The sequence below is a fragment of the Dendrobates tinctorius genome, unplaced genomic scaffold (assembly GCF_039654945.1).
Source record: "Dendrobates tinctorius isolate UK_male_01 unplaced genomic scaffold, ASM3965494v1 ptg000173l, whole genome shotgun sequence".
Taxonomy (NCBI): Eukaryota; Metazoa; Chordata; class Amphibia; order Anura; family Dendrobatidae; genus Dendrobates; species Dendrobates tinctorius.
Window position 1 is genome coordinate 9623167 of NW_027361840.1, and position 23919 is coordinate 9647085.

Sequence of the window (23919 nt, forward strand, 5' to 3'; positions counted from 1 at the left end):
GGCAGATTTCCTGCAGGATTACAACCTGAAGCTTCTTATAAATGTAAAAGTGGTAGCGAAGTCGCATCTTACAATCGCCCCCATCACCCCCCTCCCTTTGTTCAAGGGAAGAAATACTTGGCTGCTGAGATGAGGGTTATGTCCTCATTGTTGACACTTTCAGCAACAGGCAACGGACAGCATGGCAAGTTATGTGGGGTGTTCCCAGTATGACTCTGTCATGGTTAACTGGTTGCCTTACCTTAGGAACTAACTACTGCATAAAGGAAACTGCCGCAAGACCTGCCGTATACCGAGAACACCCCACAAGACCTGCCATATACCGGGAACACCCCACAAGACCTGCCATATACCGGGAACACCCCACAAGACCCGCCGTATACCGGAAACACCCCACAAGACCCGCCGTATACCGGGAACACCCCACAAGACCTGCCGTATACCGAGAACACCCCACAAGACCTGCCATATACCGGGAACACCCCACAAGACCCGCCGTATACCGGAAACACCCCACAAGACCCGCCGTATACCGGAAACACCCCACAAGACCCGCCGTATACCGGGAACACCCCACAAGACCCGCCGTATACCGGGAACACCCCACAAGACCCGCCATATACCGGGAACACCCCACAATACCTGCCGTATACCGGGAACACCCCACAAGACCCGCCGTATACCGGAAACACCCCACAAGACCCGCCGCATACCGGGAACACCCCAGAAGACCCGCCGTATACCGCGAACACCCCAGAAGACCCGCCGTATACCGGGAACACCCCACAAGACCTGCCATATACCGGGAACACCCCACAAGACCTGCTGTATACCGGTAACACCAGACCAGACTGGCCGTATACTGGCAAAACCCTACAAGATCTGCCGTATAATGCAAACTTCCCACAAGACCGGCCGTATACCAACAACACCCTACAAGACCGGCCGTATACCGGCAACACCCTAACAAGACCAGCCGTATACCAGCAACGCCCTACAAGACCAGACGTATACCGGCAACGCCCCACAAGACCGGCCGTATACCGCGAACATCCCACAAGACAGGACGTATACCTGGAACACCCCACAAGACCCGCCGTATACTGGGAACACCCTACAAGACCCGCCGTATACCAGGAACACCAGACGACCGGCTGCTTTGGAGATGATCTGACATCTCGGTTTGACCCTTGTCGCTCACATCCTGACGCTTGCACATTATCTTTCTTTCCAACACATTTGTGTGGATGAATCGGGGCTGATCGATATCGCGCTGAACTTTCAGGATTGATGGCAGAGGTGGTGGCCACGGTTCCCCATGTAAATTCTCTCCTGCTGTTTGTAGGTTTCAGAGTAATAATTGGAGAATGTTCTGCTGCCTGGTTCTGGGTGATATCCATAAATCTGTCCGTGTATTGTGTCGTGTTCTCTGCATTTCCTACAACTGCTTCATGGTCTGCTCTGATGACCTAAGACTGTTTTGAACCATTCTCCTCCACTCCTCTCTGCAGGGGGTAGGTTTATTCTCTGCCTGTGACATGCGGCATGCAGCTGCACCGTGCACAGACTGCAGCCTCTCCTGGGCCTTAGATCTGTGATGAGATGAGGGCTACCCACCCCCGTGTGATTCATCATGGGACATGTAGCTGCTCCGTGTTAGTGTGAGGAGAGCTGGCAGGAATAATTGCTTCCTCTGAAGTTCCCCTATTACTTATATATTAGGGATTTATTTCCATGTTAAATAGGAGAGACCACACAGATTTTTGGCCCCATCTTTGTTTAGTAGAGGGCGCCTGCACCAAGTGGCCCCTGAACAGTCGCATGATCTCTCTGCATGAAGAGCTGCTTGGATATTGCACATTTCACCTGTGAGAACGGGAATCCCAACCAATCAGTGCAGTGATCAGAGTGTCTACCTGCCTCCGCTGCTCTTGTAATTAAGATGACATCCCTGCCTGCAAAAGTGTTAATTAATGCAGCCTGACATCACTCCTGGTGTGAATCACCTGCCCAGCAGATCAGCAGTCTCAGACACATTGATTTTAACTATTTCCTGGCCAGAAAATCACAACATTTCCACTAAGATTGTTTTTGGTTTACCTGATCCTAAGATCTGCAAACCTCCCAACCCTAATCCTCCTCGATCATTACCCTCCGACCATAACCCTACCTGACTATAATCCTGCCCAACCAGAACACTCCCCGACTACAATCGTGCCTGACAAGAACCCTTGCAGTCTATAATCCAGTTCCAACTATAACCGTTATTGACTTTAAGCCAGCCCGACAAAACCCTTCCTGACTATAATTCTGACCAACCATAAATCTTCCCGGCTATAACGCTCCGACTATAAATAAAACCCTACACCTGACTTATAATCCTGCCCAACCATTACCCTCCCCGACTATAATCCTGACCGACCATAACCCTCCCCGACTATAATCCTGCCTCACCATAACCCTCCCCGACTATAATCCTGTCCTACCATAACCCTCCCCGACTATAATCCTGCCTCACCATAACCCTCCCCGACTATAATCCTGTCCAACCATAACCCTCCCCGACTATAATCCTGCCTCACCATAACCCTCCCCGACTATAATCCTGCCTCACCATAACCCTCCCCGACTATAATCCTGCCTCACCATAACCCTCCCCGACTATAATCCTGTCCAACCATAACCCTCCCCGACTATAATCCTGCCTCACCATAACCCTCCCCGACTATAATCCTGTCCGACCATAACCCTCCCCGACTATAATCCTGTCCGACCATAACCCTCCCCGACTATAATCCTGCCCCACCATAACCCTCCTCGACTGCAAACCTCTCCAACTATAACCGTCCAACTATAATCCTACCAATTATAACCCTCCCCGACTATAATCCTGTCAGACCATAACCCTCCACAACTATAATTCTACCCGACCATAACCCAACCGGACTATAATCCTGTCCGACTATAATCTTGTCTGACCTTAACCCTCCCCGACTGCAATCCTGCCCAGCTATAACCCTCCAACTATAATCCTACTGATCATAACCCTCCCCGACTATAATCCTGTCCGACCATAGCCCTCCCCGACTATAATCCTGCCCCACCATAACCCTCACCGACTGTGTCCTGACCGACCATAACCCTCCTCGACTATAATCCTGCCCGACCATAACCCTCCTCAACTATAATCCTGACCGACCATTACCCCCACCGACTATAATACTGACCGACCATAACCCTCCCCAACTATAATCCTGACGACCATAACCCTCCCCATCTATAATCCTGCCCCACCATAACCCCCACCGATTATAATCCTGACCTACCATAACCCTCCCCAACTATAATCCTGACCGACCATAACCCTCCCCGACTATAATCCTGCCCCACCATAACCCTCCACTATAATCCTGTCCGACCATAACCCTCCCCGACTATAATCCTGTCCAACCATAACCCTCCCCGACTATAATCCTGCCCGACCATAACCCTCCCCGACTATAATCCTGCCTGATTATAACCCTCCCCGACTATAATCCTGTCCGACCATAACCCTCCCCAACTATAATCCTGTCTGACCATAACCCTCCCCAACTACAATCCTGTCGACCATAACCCTCCCCGACTATAATCCTGCCCGACTATAACCCTCCCCGACTATAATTCTGCCCGACCATAACCCTCACCAATTATAATCCTGTCTGACCATAACCCTGCTGGACTATAATCTGTATAAGTACTGATATTTTTAGCTCATACTTGCCAATTTTCAGGCAAGCCCACTAACTCTCCTTGGCCACACCTTTTTCTGGGACCCCTCTCCCACACACACACCTTTTCCACTGCCCCTCCACAAAATAAAATATTATACAAACACTGATTTCCAGTTTAGAGGAAGATGTTCCAAGTCTTCCAGTAGCCTGAAAAGTTTCCCCTCGTCTACAAGGGTCCTGGGAGAATTAGCATGTATGGTTAATTCCCTCCTGTATCCACCCTGTAATGCCCACAAATCCCCTGAGATATGCCCATTTAGGGGTTACATTTGGAAGGTCTGCAGTTACTATGTTACCCGGCATTCTAGAACTCTCTACACATACATCCCAGTCCTCTGCGCCCTTCTATGGCCCGGCAGATGACCACAATGGACGCTGTATTGGTGGCCATATGGCCAGATTAATAATTAGCAGGACAAAACGGATTGCAGTGACAGTAGAGGGCGACTCAAGGGCTTCACCTATTACCGAGGGTTATATTTTAAGTTTTGCTTTGGGACTCTTTAAATTCAGACCTGAGCCACGAAGCGTCCGGAGGAGACACGACAGCAGGATGTGATTTTACGACCAATCGAGTGACTCTTCGTGACCCCTTTTAGTGAATCAATAAAAATGTTCTTTCCCTTGTAGATGCATGTCCATAGTCTCGGGGAAACACAACGCTGTGCTCACCACCACAACCGGCGGCGAAGGGGCAACCAGCGGGGTAAGACAGTTATGTGACTGTGCAGCAATTATCAATAAAAGTGACAAAAGAAAGAGGAGACTCACAATTTGAAGTGATTTATCAGCGATCCCACCAATTCACCCACACGGCTCTCCTTTGCCGGATTCACACTGTGCAGGCAGAAGATCATGTCCTCGTTTTTCTGTGTGTGAAGGATCACCAGTTGGTCTGGACCTCCTGTGAGGCTTAGTCCTGTGACCTGGAAGAGGGCAGAAATCAGACCATGAAATTGACTGTGACTTCACTAAGAAATGCAGACAGAATCTTATCATGTATACAAATGGCTCCCCCTAGTGGTGGCTGCAAACACGATCTTATCATGTATCTCTGTATACAGGGAACTCCCCCTAGTGGTGGCTGCAGACAGGATCGTATCATGTATCTCTGTATACAGCGAGCTCCCTCTAGTGGTGGCTGCAGACAGGATCGTATCATGTATCTCTGTATACAGCGAGCTCCCTCTAGTGGTGGCTGCATACAGGATCTTAACATGTATCTCTGTATACAGGGAGCTTCCCCTAGTGGTGGCTGCAGACAGGATCTTATCATGTATCTCTGTATACAGGGAGCTCCCCCTAGTTGTGGCTGCAAACACGATCTTATCATGTGTCTCTGTATACAGGGAACTCCCCCTAGTGGTGGCTGCAGACAGGATCGTATCATGTATCTCTGTATACAGGGAACTCCCCCTAGTGGTGGCTGCAGACAGGATCGTATCATGTATCTCTGTATACAGCGAGCTCCCTCTAGTGGTGGCTGCAGACAGGATCGTATCATGTATCTCTGTATACAGCGAGCTCCCTCTAGTGGTGGCTGCAGACAGAATCTTATCATGTATCTCTACAGGGAGCTCCCCCTAGTGGTGGCTGCAGACAGGATCTTATCATGTATCTTTGTGTACAGGGAGCTCCCCCTAGTGGAGGCTGCAGACAGGATCTTATCATGTATCTCTGTGTACAGGGAGCTCCCCCTAGTGGTGGCTGCAGACAGGATCTTATCATGCATCTCTGTATACAGGGAGCTTCCCCTAGTGGTGGCTGCAGACAGGATCTTATCATGTATCTCTGTATACAGGGAGCTCCCCCTAGTGGTGACTGCAGACAGGATCTTATCATGTATCTCTGTTTACAGGGGGCTCCCCTAGTGGTGGCTGCAGACAGGATCTTATCATGTATCTCTGTATACAGGGAGCTCCCCCCTAGTGGTGGCTGCAGACAGGATCTTATCATGTATCTCTGTATACAGGGAGCTCCCCCTAGTTTTGGCTTGAGACAGGATCTTAACATATATCTCTGTATATAGGGAGCTCCCCCTAGTGCTGGCTGCAGACAGGATCTTATCATGTATCTCTGTATACAGGGAGCTCCCCCTTGTGGTGGCTGCAGACAGGATCTTATCATGTATCTCTGTGTACAGGGAGCTCCCCTTAGTGGTGGCTGCAGACAGGATCTTATCATGTATCTCTGTATACGGGGAGCTCCCCCTAGTGGTGGCTACAGACAGGATCTTATCATGTATCTCTGTATACAGGGAGCTCCCCCTAGTGGTGGCTGCAGACAGAGTCTTATGTATTGTACTGTTGCTGAGCACTGTATCTAAGCCTGGCCTGTGTGATACATTGTCAGAGAGCCATATAGCACTATATCCCCAATCATGTAATGTCACAATAATTGTTAAATGCTGTGTGACATTTAACCACTACACTGCCAGGACGTGTGATGTGACTCTGGGGGCTGGATTGTTATATACCGTCATTAATAATGAAGCATTATAATGTTTAGTTGCTGGTAGATCAGAGCTGTACGGCGCGGTTCTGGATGTGGCAGCATTATGGCGCAGGCTGCAGATCTTCGTACACGGCTCAGCACTTGTCAGACCCTTATAAATAAATGATAATGCTGTTGAGAATGAATCTGGCGCCCAGGAAATTTCCTCTCTTGCTCATTTCTCAGAATTCCAGTTGTCATGGTGACCAGGATGGAATTTATATAAAAGGAAAAGAGGAAAAAAGAAAAGTGACAGCGACCTTCCCGCTGCCTGACTGGCTGCAGTCACCGCTACACCATGCAATTCATGCCTGAGTGATGGGCGAGGAGCCTGGCAGAGGGCATGGCGTGCCAAAGTGTGCCCCAGGCAGCCAACAGCTGTTGCCAGGACCCCCATTATCTCATGGCCTGTTTGTATACATCTGTGCGGCACTCTCACGACTCTGATAACGTCGGGCCCAGCTTCTTGGTGGGAATTAGCAGATATGGGGCCACAGGGTGCAATGCAGTGAATGGGGGGGGGGGGGGCGAAGGAGCCCGGACACTGGGAAAAGGGGCACAAAAAGAGGTCACATCATCACCCTCTTGTCAGGTTCTGCCCCCGTTGGGGTGATCCTGCTGGGATCCTAAGGATGTGTTTCCACATAGCGTAATTCATCTGGATTAGCTGCAGATTGGATGCAGCGTCCAGATGTTACAGCATAGTGGAGGGGATTTTATGAAATCCCGTCTCCACTATGCGTGCAGGGACGCGGGTGACACATCCACAAAACTGGACATGCGGCACGTCTTTTTAGACCGCTGCATGTCTATTTATCTTGCATAGACACTCCGTCTACGCAAGATAAATTACACAGTGTATAGATATGATGCGGTGATACCAGATCAGGTGTCTACACCGCACGTAGAAAGGGGGGCAGCGCTTTGAGTAGATCGGGGTTTCCGCAACATCTAAAGCACCGGCAATACGCTATGTGGAGACTCGACCTTAGTTTTTCTCTGGGGCCTCCAATCACTTGTTAGATCCCTGATTAGCTCCAAGCAACCCTCTGACTGTCCTAATTAGCCTCAGCCTGGTTAGGAATGGGTTTGTCCAAAAAGAAAGTCTTAAAGGGTCATACAGTTGGGTGAAAGTGTTGACCCCCTTCCTGATTTCCTTTTCTTCCCCATGTTTGTCACTTAAATGTTTCCGATCACCAAACAAATGTAAATATTACACAAAGATAACACAAGAAATCACAGGATACAGTTTATAAATGTAGGTCATTATTAAGGGAAAAAGAAATCCATGTATCTTTGGAAATGAGGAAGGGGGTGAACACTTTATCACACAACTGTATTCCTATATTCATAGCAGATGTTGTCAGCTGGTCCTTATAAATACAAAGCCTTTTGCAATTTACTGGTTATTAAAATTTGTATTTATTATTGGGTTTTCCCTGATAACCGCGCAGTGTAATCTGCCATCACCTCTGGCTTGTCAGGGGAAATGGTTTTTAGTGCGGCTTAAATATCCTCGTTCTCGGCAGCATACTGTCGTGTGTAGCCAGCGTGTGCTGCTGAGAACAATGACAGCCTATGTGCCCGGAAGGATCTGTCACCGATGGATTACTGATTGTTCTGTGTGTGGGACGTGCGGTCGGACACTGTAAACTGGATATTACACAACCGCTGGTCAATAAACATGGAGCTGATCGGAGGGCATGTAATGCGGCACATCAGCTGGTGTGGACCCAACCATATACTGTAAGTCAGGGCTGGCGTCAGCACCCGGCGCTCCTCGGCAAGAGCCAGGACCCTGAGCAAGTGGAGGGCCAACGCGCCGTCGGGGACACCGGCATACAATTGGGCCAGTGAGTTGGGCGCGGCTTCCCCCATGCTTTAAACTGTTTGAAATACCCACCTCTCCTCGTTCCCCGCTGGCCGCAGTACCGGTCTCTTCCGCGTCTTCTGACTCTGACATCTCAGGGCAGGGGACGTGATGACATCACTACAGCTCGCCATCTGCGCTGAGTCGTGCAGAAAGCCAGAATAGGCTGAAGAAACTGGAGCTGCAGCCAGCGGGGAACGAGGAGAGGGAAGTACTTGATCATTTTTTATATATGAAGTATCTTCCAAAAGGTAGGGGAGAAAACAAGGGGAATTGCTACCTTGGATCTAATCCTTATAAACAGGGAGAAAATGGTTGAGGAGGTAAAAGTGGCTGGGACCCTAGAAGGTAGCGACCATGCCATTTTAGAATTTTGGATAACTAGAGGAGGAAGAACTGTGAAGACTCAGACGTCAAGGTTAGATTTCAGAAAGGCAGATTTTAAGGGATTCAGAAAGAGAATTGGAGGGATCCAATGGCTGGATATCCTTAAAGACAAAAATGTCCAGGCAGGATGGGAAATCTTGAAAAATGAAATTCTCAAAGCACAATTGTTAACAATTCCGAAAAGAGGGAAGAATAGGAAGCATTTAAGGAAACCAGGATGGATGAACACAGAAGTTAAGCTCATGCTAAAAAGGAAGAAAAAAATGTTTATAAAATGGAAAGAGGGAGGCATATCTAAAGAAGAATATAATGCTGTCTGCAGAACCTGCAGGGCATGAATCAGATTACCTAAAGCCGACAATGAATTGAGGCTTGCAAGAAATGTCAAAAGCAATAATAAAGGATTTTGGGGATATGTGAAAAGTAAAAGAAAAGTCAAAGATGCTATAGGATTTTTACAGGATGAAAATGATGAAATAGTAAGATAGGATGTTGAGAAGGCCGAACTTTTAAATTCCTATTTTGCATCTGTTTTCTCTCAGAAAAGAAATGTAACATCATCTGTTCTTCACTGTCCTATTAAGGGAATAGAAGAATCCAGGATATCTATAAACAGAAAGATAGTGAGGAAACACTTAGCTAACCTAAATGAATTCAAGTCTCCAGGTCCAGATGAATTACACCCCAGAGTACTGACGGAGATAGCAGAAGAAATTTTTGAACCCCTCTCCATAATCTTTGAAAATTCTTGGAGAACAGGAGAAGTCCCAGAAGACAGGAGAAGAGCAAATGTTGTTCCTATCTTCAAAAAGGGGAAGAAGGTGGACCCAGGCAACTATAGGCCGGTGAGTCTGACTTCTATACCAGGAAAGATCTTTGAACAAATTATTAAACAACATGTATGTAAGTACCTGGATAGGAATGAAGTGATTAACCAGAGTCAGCATGGGTTTGTAACTAATAAGTCACGTCAGACTAACTTAATTTCCTTCAATGACAGAATCACTGATTGGGTGGATCAGGGAAATGCTGTAGATAATGCTGTAGATATAGTAGATATTGACTTCAGCAAAGCATTTCACAAAGTATCTCACACAATCCTTATTGAAAAAATGACTAAGTGTGGAATGGACAAGGCAACTGTTAGGTGGATTCATAACTGGCTTAGTGATCGGACCCAAAGAGTGGTCGTAAATGTCTGCACATCCAGTTGGAAGAATGTCTCAAGTGGGGTACCACAGGGCTCTGTCCTAGGCCCTGTATTGTTCAACATCTTTATCAACGATTTAAATGAAGGAATTGAGGGTACACTGATTAAATTTTCTAATGACACAAAGCTAGGAGGGATAGCTAATACTAGAGAAGAGAGAGAGAGGATTCAAAGAGATATAAATAAACTGGAGCAGTGGGCAGCAACTAACAGAATGGTTTTTAACAGGGAAAAATGCAAAGTACTACATCTGGGCAATAAAAATGAAAAAAGCATATACACAATGGGAGGAATAGGGCTAAGCAACAGCACATGTGAAAAAGACTTGGGTATACTAATAGATCACAGACTGAATATGAGTCAAAGGTGTGATGCAGCAGCAAAAAAGGCAAATGCAATTCTAGGATGTATTAACAGAATTATACAGTCTAGATCATGTGAAGTCATTATTGCCCTCTAATCCTCTTTGGTCAGACCTCATCTGGAATACTGTGTCCAGTTTTGGGCGCCACATTTTAAAAAAGACATCAACAAACTGGAGCAAGTTCAGAAAAGAGCGACCAGAATGGTGACCGGTCTGTAAACCCTGTCTTATAAGGAAAGGTTGCAGGATTTGGGAATGTTTAGCTTGCAGAAGAGAAGACTGAGAGGAGACTTTATAGCTGTCTACAAATATCTCAAGGGCTATCACATTGTAGAAGGATCATCTTTATTCTTATTTGCACAAGGAAAGAAAGACTAGAAGCAATGGGATGAAACTGAATGGGAGGAGACACAGATTAGATATTAGAAAAAACTTTTTGACAGTTAGAGTGAACAATAAGTGGAACAGGATGCCACGAGAGGTGGTGAGTTCTCCTTCAATAGAAGTCTTTAAACAGAGGCTGGACAGACCTTTGTCTGGGATGATTTAGCGAATCCTGCTTTGAGCAGGGGGTTGGACCAGATGGCCCAGGAGGTCCCTTCCAACTCTACGATTCTATGATTATAAGGACCCATTATTCTGAATGGAGAATTATATGAGGCTCATTATTCTGTATAGAGCATTATATGGGGCTTGTTATTCTGTATGGAGCATTACATGGGGCCCATTATTCTGTATGGAGCATTATATGGGGCCCATTATTCTGTATAGAGCAATATATGGGGCTCAGTATTCTGTATGGAGCAATGTATGGGGCTCATTATTCTGTGTAGAGTAATATATGATGTTCATTATTCTGTATGGGGCATTATATGGGGCCCATTATTCTTTATGGAACATTATATGGGGCCCATTATTCAGCATGGAGCATTATACAGTACCATTAATTCTGTGTGGAGCAATATATGGGGCCTATTATTCTGTAGGGAGCACTATATGGGGTTCATTATTCTGTAGGGAGCAATATATGGGGCCCATTATTCTGTAAGGAGGACTATACAGTCCGGTCTAAAATGAAAACTTTGGAATCCCCCCAGAGTACACACTGTGCGCTCCCAGGATTCTCTGGTTTCTGTAGAATTTACAGTAGATATCATGTAATGTAAGAAGTGAAATCTTTGGCATTGTACTATACAGATATTTCTCTGCCGTATCTGTGCATCATGAATCTGTGATATGTGTTATAGGGGCCACTGAGACTTTCACCCGGGGCCCACGAAACCCTGGAGCCGGCCCTGCTGTCAGTGCCCAGATCGTGCCATGTGACTAGTGCCGCCGTATCCAGGATGACGGGTATATGGTATATCTGCTATCACACATGCAGACTGTCCCTCGCCTCTACAAGACCCCATTACTGATAGTAGGAGATGATTTGCCGCTTAATGTGCCCTGGAGACCGCACAGAATTATTTATTACGAATTGCTCTTTCTGGTCTTATTTCCATAATTTTAACATAAAGTCCTGTTCCCAGAAGCCCGAGGCCCCCCTTCCCGTAATCAGACTCCTAATTGGAGGGTAACGGTCTGCGGCACCGGCTGGAGAATCAATTATATGTGGAGTTATGACATGCCGCTGTCAGCACAATTATAGAAACTGCGGCTCCTGGCACCTGCGGACCCCATTGAAATGCCGAGGGGTGAGGGGCGATTCCCTGAGAAGGGCTGGGGGAGGGGGGATCGCACTGAATAGGCCGCCACTGATCGCCTGCGGTATATAATGCAACCCCATGACACCATTATAAGAGGGGAATCCCTGAAGAGCAGGGGCAGCTATCCAGCTCCACAAGGAGGACAAATCCTTTCTGCATCCAGCGCTGAGCTTCTATGCCCCCATGATAACACTGCCGGGCTGTATATGCAGTATATACGGCTGCAGACACATTTGGTGATCAAGCTCCAGTCTATTCTTCCTTCCCTGAGAAGAGGTGTTGGGGGCCTGCGCTGAGCCCCTGGACTTTAGGTTTCTGACTGATTCCTCTCTGGGTAATGCTGTGCGTGGCCTCTGATCAGTATCCAGGGGCCACTACAGAAGACCTGGCACCTGAGACGTCCGACCACCAGATCCCTCATAATCATGGTATTATATCGACATTACATAGCGCTGGTGTTCGATTACGGTATATACAGATGTGTTGGTTGAGCGCCGTGTCATTGTTTTATTTAGCACTGTATGTCGGTATGTAACATCAGAAAATTATATAATTGGCTAAATCAGGTTTTTCTGTTAAATAAATATTTTTCGTAATTTTGGCAATTTATCATATTATATGACTTTTATTACAAAAATAGAAATACTGCAATTCTTATACTGGACACCAGGGCCTTTTATACTCATACTTCCTGTTCTTGTTGTGACTTTTCAGAAGTCTCATTATCATCAGAGACGGAATTACAATTGCTATTAACACCTCTATATACAGTAGATAACACATAATCCACCATTCACAATAGGTGATGTTACAGCTCACCTCCTCCTGTACAATCACTGATAACACCTCTATATAGAGTAGATAACACAGGATCCACCATTCACAATATGTGATGTCACAGCTCACCTCTTCTTCTATATATACAATGACTGATAACACCTCTATATAGAGTAGATAACAAAGAATGCACCATTCACAATAAGTGATGTCACAGCTCACCTCCTCCTCCTGTACAATGACTGATAACACCTCTATGTACAGTAAATAACAGGACCCACCATTCACAATAGGGGATGTCACAGCTCACCTCCTCCTCCTGTACAAGGACTGATCTCAGCCCTATATGGTAACTCAGAAGCACTGTACAGTGTGTTAGTGTTCGGCACTGGACAAGGTTTCATTTTGCAGCGTATAGTGGCGGTGGCACTGTATAGTACTGCTATTTAGATAATGGTATGGAAGTGTTATTTGGGCATCATATGCCCCTCTAATAACACGTGCTATACGTGGCACTAGTACACAGGCATGTGTGATACACATCAAGCACCAAGTGATGACACAGGAGAGCGATCGCCGCTCGCTTACCTTCACTTCCATGGAGCAATGATGGAGGCTCCAATATTGGGCTCCCTGCTCTGTCATCATCTACACTGGCGACCCCCTCCCCCATGTACTCACCACTTGGAGGGGCACAGACTTCACCGTCTTATACTCCCTCTTGGCCTCCAGTCTGTAGATGTGGCGCTCGGTGATCACCAGCCCTCGCTCCTTACATTTGTTGAAACGATTTATCTAGAAAGTGACGTAAATACAATGAGAATGATGAAGCCCCGATGCTACATAAGGTGCGTCCCAAGTTTTAGATGCACCCCTCTATATTACCACCAGTCAGAAATATTTATTTTGATACTGTATATATTGCGCCATCATATTCTGCAGCGCTGTACAGACATCATCATCACTGTCCCCATCGGGGTCACAGTCTAGATTCCCTATCAGTATGTCTTTGGAGTGTGGGAAGACACCAGAGAACCCAGGCAGAACACAAACTCATTGAGGATGTTGTCCTCCGGGTGCTTGACCAAAGTCCCCAGGCTACAGTGCTAACCACTGAGCCATCTTGTGCTAACCACTGAGCCATCATGCTGCCAAAATACCATTCAACCACCAATAGTACACGACTGATGCCTCACTGACCACTGCTAGGAACGGAGTGGAAGATGGCATCCGGAGGAGACGTTCTCAAGAGATGTAGCTTATTGCGAGACCCCCTAGAAATACATGACCCTAAATTATAGGTCTGGGACATATGTAGCACTATATGGACACATTGTGGGCGGAGTGGACCCGGGCAGGATGGCATCACAGGGCACTATCCCTATCTGGGGATAATTAGGTGGAAATTCTGACTCTTCCATGGTGAAGCCAAGTTCTGTGCCCACGCTTGCACTCGGCCGTTGCTGTGATCTGTGTATAAGGTGATGTGGCCGTGCCACGTTTAGTGGTCACACGCTATATACTGCCTGCCTTGGTTGCGTGGGCAGAGCCGCTGCTTTTTAGTCTGATGACGCTGGCATCAAGCTATAATTATTGATTGCGCTGATTCCTGTCTTTGCTTAATGTGATCCCAGCGACCCCAGGAGCCGCAATCATGAGTCACAAGATGATCAATATATATATATATATATATATATATATATATATATAGAGGCCTTATAGAAGATATCAAATCCAGACTCCAAGGTGACGGCGCTCTTAAAGGGCCAGACTAAACTGTGATTACTGCCAATGATGCTGCTGCAAAACGTTGGCTTAAAGGTATGAATACAAATGTATCAATGTGAGAATGAGCCGAATCTCATCATTGTGATTTGCAGCAGGAAGGGGATGGAGACTTGTATCGAGTCCTTAAGTTTATCCCTGCCAAACAATCTTGAGTTACATTATGTCCAATACTACTGTCATAGCTAAAGTGGCCATCGAATCCCAGCTTCTTTCCTGCTGACTCTCAGGATGTGAACCCTCTAAGCTCTGCTGTACTGCATGTGGGGGATGTTGTGGTTACACCGGGTATTCCTAATATATACAGGAAAGCAACATCCCCCACAATGCGGCATCTAGTGCATGGGATTATATGAAGTATATGAAGTTGGGTCCTCGGTTCCCACAGCATGGAGCCCACAGGATCTTACAAGGTCTTTCTGCAGTCCCTTCCTCCTGCACTGATTTCTGAGCTGAGCAAGATTTTGATGTTCAGATTCTGTAGGTTATCTGATCATACAGCAGAGAAAGCGGATATTGACCCAGTCGCTCCAGGAGAAGGCGAGGAATCGGGGAAGTGGAGGTCTGACAATGTGCGCCAAAGAGAAGAAGGTAATTTACAGTGAAAATCCCCTCCACAGTCCTCCAGGAGTCACCGCCAACCCCTCCAGTCCTCCAAGAGTCACCGCCAACCCTTCCAGAGGAGCAACTGCATATACACCGCACATAGTAATAATAACGGAGCCTGGGTTCCATGGCTGCTGCTTTGCTAGATAGACAGAGATGATAGAGAGATGATAGATTTATAGATGGATAATAGATGATATATAATAGCTAGATGATAGATAATAGATGATAAATAGATAATATAGAGATAATGGATACATAATAGATGAATGGATAATAGATACTAGATACATACACCGCGTGCAGAATTATTAGGCAAGCTGTATTTGAGAGGATTCTTTTTATTATTGAATAACAACTATGTTCTCAATCAACCCAAAAGACTCATAAATATCAAAGCTTAAGATTTTTGGAAGTTGGAGTGGTTTTTTTTTTTAGATTTGGCTATCTTAGGAGGATATCTGTTTTTTCAGGTAACTATTACTGTGCAGAATTATTAGGGAACTTAATAAAAACCAAATCTATACCCATCTCTCTTGTTTATTTTCACCAGGTAAACCAATATAACACAAAATTTAGAAATAAACATTTCTGACATTCAAAAACAAAACTCAGTGACCAATATAGCTTTCACCTTTCTTTCTGATGACACTCACCTTCCTTCCATCCATAGATTCTGTCAGTTGCTTGATCTGTTTACGATCCACATTGCAATGTGCCGCAGCCACCACATCCTCCCAGACACTGTTCCCAGAGGTGTACTGTTTTCCCTCCCTGTAGATCTCACATTTTGAGGGACCACAGGTTCTCTATGGGGTTCAGATCAGGGGAACAAGGGGGCCATGTCATTATTTTTTCTTCTTTTAGACCTTTACTGGCCAGCCACGCTGTGGAGTATTTGGATGCATGTGATGGAGCATTGTCCTGCAGGAAAATCATGTTTTTCTTGAACGATACCGACTTCTTCCTGTACCACTGCTTGAAAAAGGTGTCTTCCAGAAACTGGCAGTAGGTCTGGGAGTTGAGCTTCACTCCATCCATCAACCCGAAAAGGTCCCACAAGTTCATCTTTGATGATACCAGCCCATATCAGTGCCCCACCTCCACCTTGCTGGCGTCTGAGTCAGAGTGGAGATCTGCCCTTTACTGATCCAGCCTCAGGCCCGTCCATCTGGCCCATCAAGAGTCACACTCATTTCATCAGTCCATAAAACCTTAGAAAAATCAGTCTTAAGATATTTCTTGGCCCAGTCTTGACGCTTTATCTTATGTTTCTTGTTTTCCAGCCTTCCTTACCTTGGCCATGTCCCTGAGTGTGGCACACCTTGTGCTTTTTGATACTCCAGTAACGTTGCAGCTCTGAAATATGGCAAAACTGGTGGCAAATGGCATCTTGGTGGCTTCACGCTTGATTTTCCTCAATTCATGGGCAGTTCTTTTGCGCCTTTTTTTTATCAACACGCTTCTTATGACCCTGTTGGCTCTTTGCCATGAAACGCTTCAAAAGTTTGGCAATTTCTAGACTGCTGCATCCCTCTGCAAGACATCGCACAATTTTTGACTTTTCAGAGTCCGTCACATCTTTCTTCTGACCCATTTTGCCAAAGGAAAGGAAGTTGCCTAATAATTAAGCACACCTTATATAGGGTGTTGATGTCATTAGACCACACCCCTCCTCATTACAGAGATGCAAATCACCTGATTTACATAATTGGCAGTTGGCATTCAAGCCTATACAGTTTGGAGTAGGACAACATATAAAAAGGATGATGTGATAAAAATACTCATTTGCCTAATAATTCTGCACACAGTGTAGATAATAGATGAATGGATAACAGAGATAATAGATAAGACAGATAATGGATAGATAATATATAGATAGATAATTAATAGATGGATACATAGATAATAGAATATATAGAGAGAATAGATACATAGAAGATAGATAATAGATTGATCATCTGTCTATTATCTATCTATCTATTTATCTATCTATCCATCTATTATCTATCTATTGTCTATGTATCTATTATCTATCTATTATCTATCTTCCAGCTGAAGAGATCGCCTCGTCTCAGCGATGCATGTGATTTCTCAGTACATGCGTTCAGCACCATGGACAGTGACCTGAATTCCACCATGTAACACACATAGGCCCCAATTCATCATTTGCATATTTTTTTTGGAAGTCACTTTTCTTTTATGTCTTGTGGGTTTTCAACTTAGTTTTTGCACCAAATTCATCAAAATGGTGCACGGTTCTTTAATTTTGCGTAAATCCTTAAAATGGCTTTTTTGTACAATTTTTGTAGCTCATAAAGTTGCTCAATTTGGAAAATGTTTTAAAAAAAATGCAGGAAAGATGTATTGTACTTTGCATCTTTTCAGTTAGCCATTAAAAGGGATCAGCCACTGAGGACTCTCAATCCTGAATATTTTTTAAAAATGCAACTTTTTACCCGGCATCTGGCGAGCATAAAATCATTCCGGGGAGAGGGCTGGAGGAAAGACGCATCAAACTTTGAGAAATATTTTTAAAAACTCGCAGTTCATGAATGAGTCTAAACACGTCTGGTAAAACCACACAGACAAAAAAAAAATCAGAAAGCAAAACCACAAAAGACATCTTGAAAAAAAGCGAAATCATTATATGAATTTGCTGTAAATTAAAGTGTCACTAACAGAGAGTTATTCACTTCCAAAACTGGCAGGAATGCAGTGATGACTGGGCCCTTATCACTTCCTGCCACTTATTAAGTTGTCTTTCTTTTCTAAGTCTCTTTATATTTTCTTCGACAACATTCCTTATCCATATATTTTTGATTTTTAGATCCAATTGTTTTTTTGGGCTGCTTTCTCCAGTCTGTGCCCAGAGTACGAGGTCACTTATTGTTCGGATTTCATTCTTGCTGCTCCTCTGAGTATTCATTTTTTATGCTTTTCTACCTGCCATACAGTTACAGAGATATGGGCCTTTTTTTAGTGGTAACTTTTATGGTCTTTACCAAGGGGGCGATGCGCTCAGGATTCTCTGTGACTCTAGGCTGCTCTGGATAATTACTCTGCGAGCTCCATCTCCTTGTAAAGACCATTAAAACTAGCACAAAATAAAAATGCCGAAATCTCCGGAGCTGTACAGCAGATTAAAAAAAAACCCCAGAATATTCAGGATTGCAGCAAATATGAAATAAAAGCAAAAACTGACCACTTTGGACTAATGACAGCTCCTCTTTAAATGAACAAATAGTTACATCCATCTCTGATGAGTGGTTAAAGAGAGCTGCATATATCTGTATTCACTAAGATAACCCTAGTGTGGCTGTATAAATCTGTATGTACTGAGCTCCTCCTAGTGGTGGCTGTATAAATCTGTATGTAGTGAGCTCCCCTTAGTGGTGTCTGTATAAATCTGTATGTAGTGAGCTCCCCCTAGTGGTGGCTGTAAAAATCTGTATATAGTGAGCTCCCTCTAGTGGTGACTGTATAAATCTGTATACAGTGAGCTACCCCTAGTGGTGGCTGTATAAATCTGTATGTAGTGAGCTCCCCCTAGTGGTGGCTGTATAAATCCGTATGTAGTGAGCTCCCTCTAGTGGTGACTGTATAAATCTGTATGTAGTGAGCTCCCTCTAGTGGTGACTGTATAAATCTGTATGTAGTGAGCTCCATCTAGTGGTGACTGTATAAATCTGTATGTAGTGAGCTCCCTCTAGTGGTGACTGTGTAACGCTGAGTCCTGTAAGAATTATTTAACGTCTCAGCCCTTTTTGCTTCAAGCTGAAATTATTTTTAATGGAATTTATTGGATTATTTGGAGCGGATTTACATTCTCCAGATGCGGAATATTCACGGGAAACATTTCCTTTAAGACTTGGAGCCATCATGGGACGGCGATGGATATTAGCCCTCACCTTCCGGATAAAGCAGGAGAATATGATGGAGCTGTCACCATCTTTTTTCCTCAGGGCTTGAAGTAATTTCTGGAACTGAGCGACTCCACTTGGATTCTCTGCTTCCTGCGTGACACCAGAGAGAGGGAGAGAAAATAGCTCAGCACTGGAGCTCATTACACTGATGGGAGGAGGTAATCTGGAGCAATGGACCGATGCAGAGAATATAGGCTGCTGCTCATTCATTCTATCCCTCCCACTATCTGGGGGTGATATAGGATTGTCCATGCGCCCCTCATCCTGTCGCCTCTACGAATCCTTTATATGTGATTCCCACCTCTCTGATTGTAATTGCAGCTATGGATCTCAGAGGGGACAGTAGGGCTCATCCCCTTTCATGGCCAGACTTTGCAGGTCCTTGGGCGTCCCAGGGTATATAAGAGGACATCAGTACTCTATGTGACGGAGTTTCCGCCAGCTGTGATATCCTGGCACACTTAGTTCTGTCCATAATGACCATGTACTGCGATATGGACGCCCTCCGTGCTCCAGATCCCGTTTTGCCAGGGGTAGGACCTCACTGAGCACATAGTTGTGCCATGTGATGGATGGGATGGGAATGTTCTGCATTCCTGCTCCCGCCCAACACGGTGGTGATGTGACCCTGAGGCTTATGATTGTATACACCCGTACACTCACACATCCCAGGTAGTCCTGCTCCCCCCCAACACGGTGGTGATGTGACCCTGAGGCTTATGATTGTATACACCCGTACACTCACACATCCCAGGTGGTCCTGCTCCCGCCCAACACGGTGGTGATGTGACCCTGAGACTTATGATTGTATACACCCGTACACTCACACATCCCAGGTAGTCCTGCTCCCCCCCAACACGGTGGTGATGTGACCCTGAGGCTTATGATTGTATACACCCGTACACTCACACATCCCAGGTAGTCCTGCTCCCCCCCAACACGGTGGTGATGTGACCCTGAGGCTTATGATTGTATACACCCGTACACTCACACATCCCAGGTGGTCCTGCTCCCGCCCAACACGGTGGTGATGTGACCCTGAGGCTTATGATTGTATACACCCGTACACTCACACATCCCAGGTAGTCCTGCTCCCCCCCAACACGGTGGTGATGTGACCCTGAGACTTATGATTGTATACACCCCGTACACTCACACATCCCAGGTAGTCCTGCTCCCGCCCAACACGGTGGTGATGTGACCCTGAGGCTTATGATTGTATACACCCCGTACCCTCACACATCCCAGGTAGTCCTGCTACCCCCCAACACGGTGGTGATGTGACCCTGAGACTTATGACTGTATACACCCCGTACCCTCACACATCCCAGGTAGTCCTGCTACCCCCCAACACGGTGGTGATGTGACCCTGAGACTTATGATTGTATACACCCCGTACACTCACACATCCCAGGTAGTCCTGCTCCCGCCCAACACGGTGGTGATGTGACCCTGAGGCTTATGATTGTATACACCCCGTACACTCACACATCCCAGGTAGTCCTGCTTCCGCCCAATACGGTGGTGATGTGACCCTGAGGCTTATGACTGTATACACCCCGTACACTCACACATCCCAGGTAGTCCTGCTCCCGCCCAACACGGTGGTGATGTGACCCTGAGGCTTATGACTGTATACACCCCGTACACTCACACAGCCCAGGTAGTCCTGCTCCCACCCAACACGGTGGTGATGTGACCCTGAGACTTATGACTGTATACACCCCGTACACTCACACAGCCCAGGTATTCCTGCTCCCGCCCAACACGGTGGTGATGTGACCTTGAGACTTATGACTGTATACACCCCGTACACTCACACAGCCCAGGTAGTCCTGCTCCCGCCCAACACGGTGGTGATGTGACCTTGAGACTTATGACTGTATACACCCCGTACACTCACACAGCCCAGGTAATCCTGCTCCCGCCCAACACGGTGGTCATGTGACCCTGAGGCTTATGACTGTATACACCCCGTACACTCACACAGCCCAGGTAGTCCTGCTTCCGCCCAATACGGTGGTGATGTGACCCTGAGGCTTATGACTGTATACACCCCGTACACTCACACATCCCAGGTAGTCCTGCTCCCCCCCAACACGGTGGTGATGTGACCTTGAGACTTATGACTGTATACACCCCGTACACTCACACAGCCCAGGTAGTCCTGCTCCCGCCCAACACGGTGGTGATGTGACCTTGAGACTTATGACTGTATACACCCCGTACACTCACACAGCCCAGGTAATCCTGCTCCCGCCCAACACGGTGGTCATGTGACCCTGAGGCTTATGACTGTATACACCCCGTACACTCACACATCCCAGGTAGTCCTGCTTCCGCCCAATACGGTGGTGATGTGACCCTGAGGCTTATGACTGTATACACCCCGTACACTCACACATCCCAGGTAGTCCTGCTCCCCCCCAACACGGTGGTGATGTGACCCTGAGACTTATGACTGTATACACCCCGTACACTCACACATCCCAGGTAGTCCTGCTCCCCCCCAACACGGTGGTGATGTGACCCTGAGACTTATGACTGTATACACCCTGTACACTCACACAGCCCAGGTGGTCCTGCTCCCACCCAACACGGTGGTGATGTGACCCTGAGGCTTATGACTGTATACACCCCGTACACTCACACATCCCAGGTAGTCCTGCTTCCGCCCAATACGGTGGTGATGTGACCCTGAGGCTTATGACTGTATACACCCCGTACACTCACACATCCCAGGTAGTCCTGCTCCCCCCCAACACGGTGGTGATGTGACCCTGAGACTTATGACTGTATACACCCCGTACACTCACACATCCCAGGTAGTCCTGCTCCCCCCCAACACGGTGGTGATGTGACCCTGAGACTTATGACTGTATACACCCTGTACACTCACACAGCCCAGGTAGTCCTGCTCCCGCCCAACACGGTGTTGATGTGACGCTGAGACTTATGACTGTATACACCCCGTACACTCACACATCCCAGGTAGTCCTGCTCCCCCCCAACACGGTGGTGATGTGACCCTGAGACTTATGACTGTATACACCCTGTACACTCACACAGCCCAGGTGGTCCTGCTCCCGCCCAACACGGTGTTGATGTGACCCTGAGACTTATGACTGTATACACCCCGTACACTCACACAGCCCAGGTAGTCCTGCTCCCCCCCAACACGGTGGTGATGTGACCCTGAGACTTATGACTGTATACACCCTGTACACTCACACAGCCCAGGTGGTCCTGCTCCCGCCCAACACGGTGTTGATGTGACCCTGAGACTTATGACTGTATACACCCCGTACACTCACACAGCCCAGGTAGTCCTGCTCCCCCCCAACACGGTGTTGATGTGACCCTGAGACTTATGACTGTATACACCCCGTACACTCACACAGCCCAGGTGGTCCTGCTCCCGCCCAACACGGTGTTGATGTGACCCTGAGACTTATGACTGTATACACCCCGTACACTCACACAGCCCAGGTGGTCCTGCTCCCGCCCAACACGGTGTTGATGTGACCCTGAGACTTATGACTGTATACACCCCGTACACTCACACAGCCCAGGTAGTCCTGCTCCCCCCCAACACGGTGTTGATGTGACCCTGAGACTTATGACTGTATACACCCCGTACACTCACACAGCCCAGGTAGTTCTGCTTCCAAGTGCGGTGATAGCCAACGTCCTTGCGCCGATCCTGCAGCGCTTCCATGGCACAGACTTTACATCTGATCTGCAGCATTTCGGAGGGGGGGATATTCTTCACAATCTTCCTGGCTCTCCATCTGCAGAACAGGAGATGAATTACATCACAACGCCTCTGGATGCCAACACTGCACTGACCAGCACATCCCATAATACAGGGATGTCCGCTGCGTTACACTGTACTGGTCCATAGTGCTGCACGCTCAACATCTCCGATAGTGCAGCTCTGGAGCCGCCGGGGCGCAGACTGCACCACCATTATGAGGAGCTTTCTTATGTTAGCTGTTCAGATTTAGTGTTAGGGACTCGCAAAATCCGGGGACCCTTGACGTTCGGGTTGCGAGCTTATCTGCTTTGCCCAAAATAGTAACTAATACCCCATTTTTTTTATCTTTTTGCTCTTTTTATCATTTTTGCAGGATGCAGCCGGGCCTCTTTATGTTGGCTTGGTTTTTCTGTGTGATGCATGTATATAGTGCTGAGCAGCCCGCCTGCTAATACTATGGGCATGATCGATAGGCTGTTCAGACACTTTGCACCTCTCTGATCTGTGTGACTGAGGTCCTATGCAAGCCTTACCTGTGTGCATTTTTACCACTATATCAATACAAAAAGGGTGGGGGAACAAGAGGCGCAATTTGATATCCCTGAGGAAGGTGCCAGGAAAGGCGCCGAAACGCGTAGGAAGGAATAAAGAAGTACTTTGTTACTACATCTTGCATCCCAGGTGATTTTGTGGATTCAGCAGCGCGGACTGTGGCACATCTTGCTTCCCATATTTTCTGGCATTTTTACCACTAGGCAGCCAGCTCCTTTTATTTTTCTTTTGGTTAAGGGGATTTTACACATAGCGATATCGCTATCAATATCGCTAAAGCATCACCGATTTGGTGACGTAGCAGCGATATCGCTATGTGTGATACTTACCTCCGACCGGCTCCCCCGCTGTCTGTTGTTGATCGCGCAAGATCGCGCAGCTCCATTTCTCGTCGGGCGCTTCCTGCTGGGCTTCCTGCTGGCGCCGACGAGCGACGCGTGGACGCGGGCGGGAGGACGTCAGGATCGCCGCGTCTGAAAGGTAAGTATCGTTCGCTGTATCGCTGGTGCATCGCTGTGAGACCTTCCTGTTTGGCAGCTCACTAGCGACCATTTAGCGATGCACCAGCGATCCTGACCGGGTCGTATCGTGGTCGGGGTCGCTGGTGCATCGCTAAATGTAAAAGGGCCTTTACTGGCTGTCTTCATCAGTGGGTTGCACCTGTGCTGCCCTAAGCCTTCATCAGTGGAGGCCTGCTGCATCCTGCTTGT

General features: G+C 46.9%; 1 protein-coding gene across 2 annotated transcripts in view; it reads right to left on the bottom strand.

Moving 5' to 3' along the window:
* LOC141054039 (unconventional myosin-Ig-like) overlaps positions 1-23919 on the bottom strand; it is a 218300-nt gene that overhangs the window by 51603 nt on the left and 142778 nt on the right. For both annotated transcript variants that reach the window (XM_073551195.1, XM_073551196.1), the window contains 4 exons: positions 22547-22691; positions 18886-18990; positions 13265-13378; positions 4545-4699 (listed from right to left, as the gene is read on the bottom strand). In XM_073551195.1, the coding sequence (XP_073407296.1) occupies positions 4545-4699; positions 13265-13378; positions 18886-18990; positions 22547-22691 (519 nt within the window). The remainder of the gene's footprint in view (positions 1-4544; positions 4700-13264; positions 13379-18885; positions 18991-22546; positions 22692-23919) is intronic.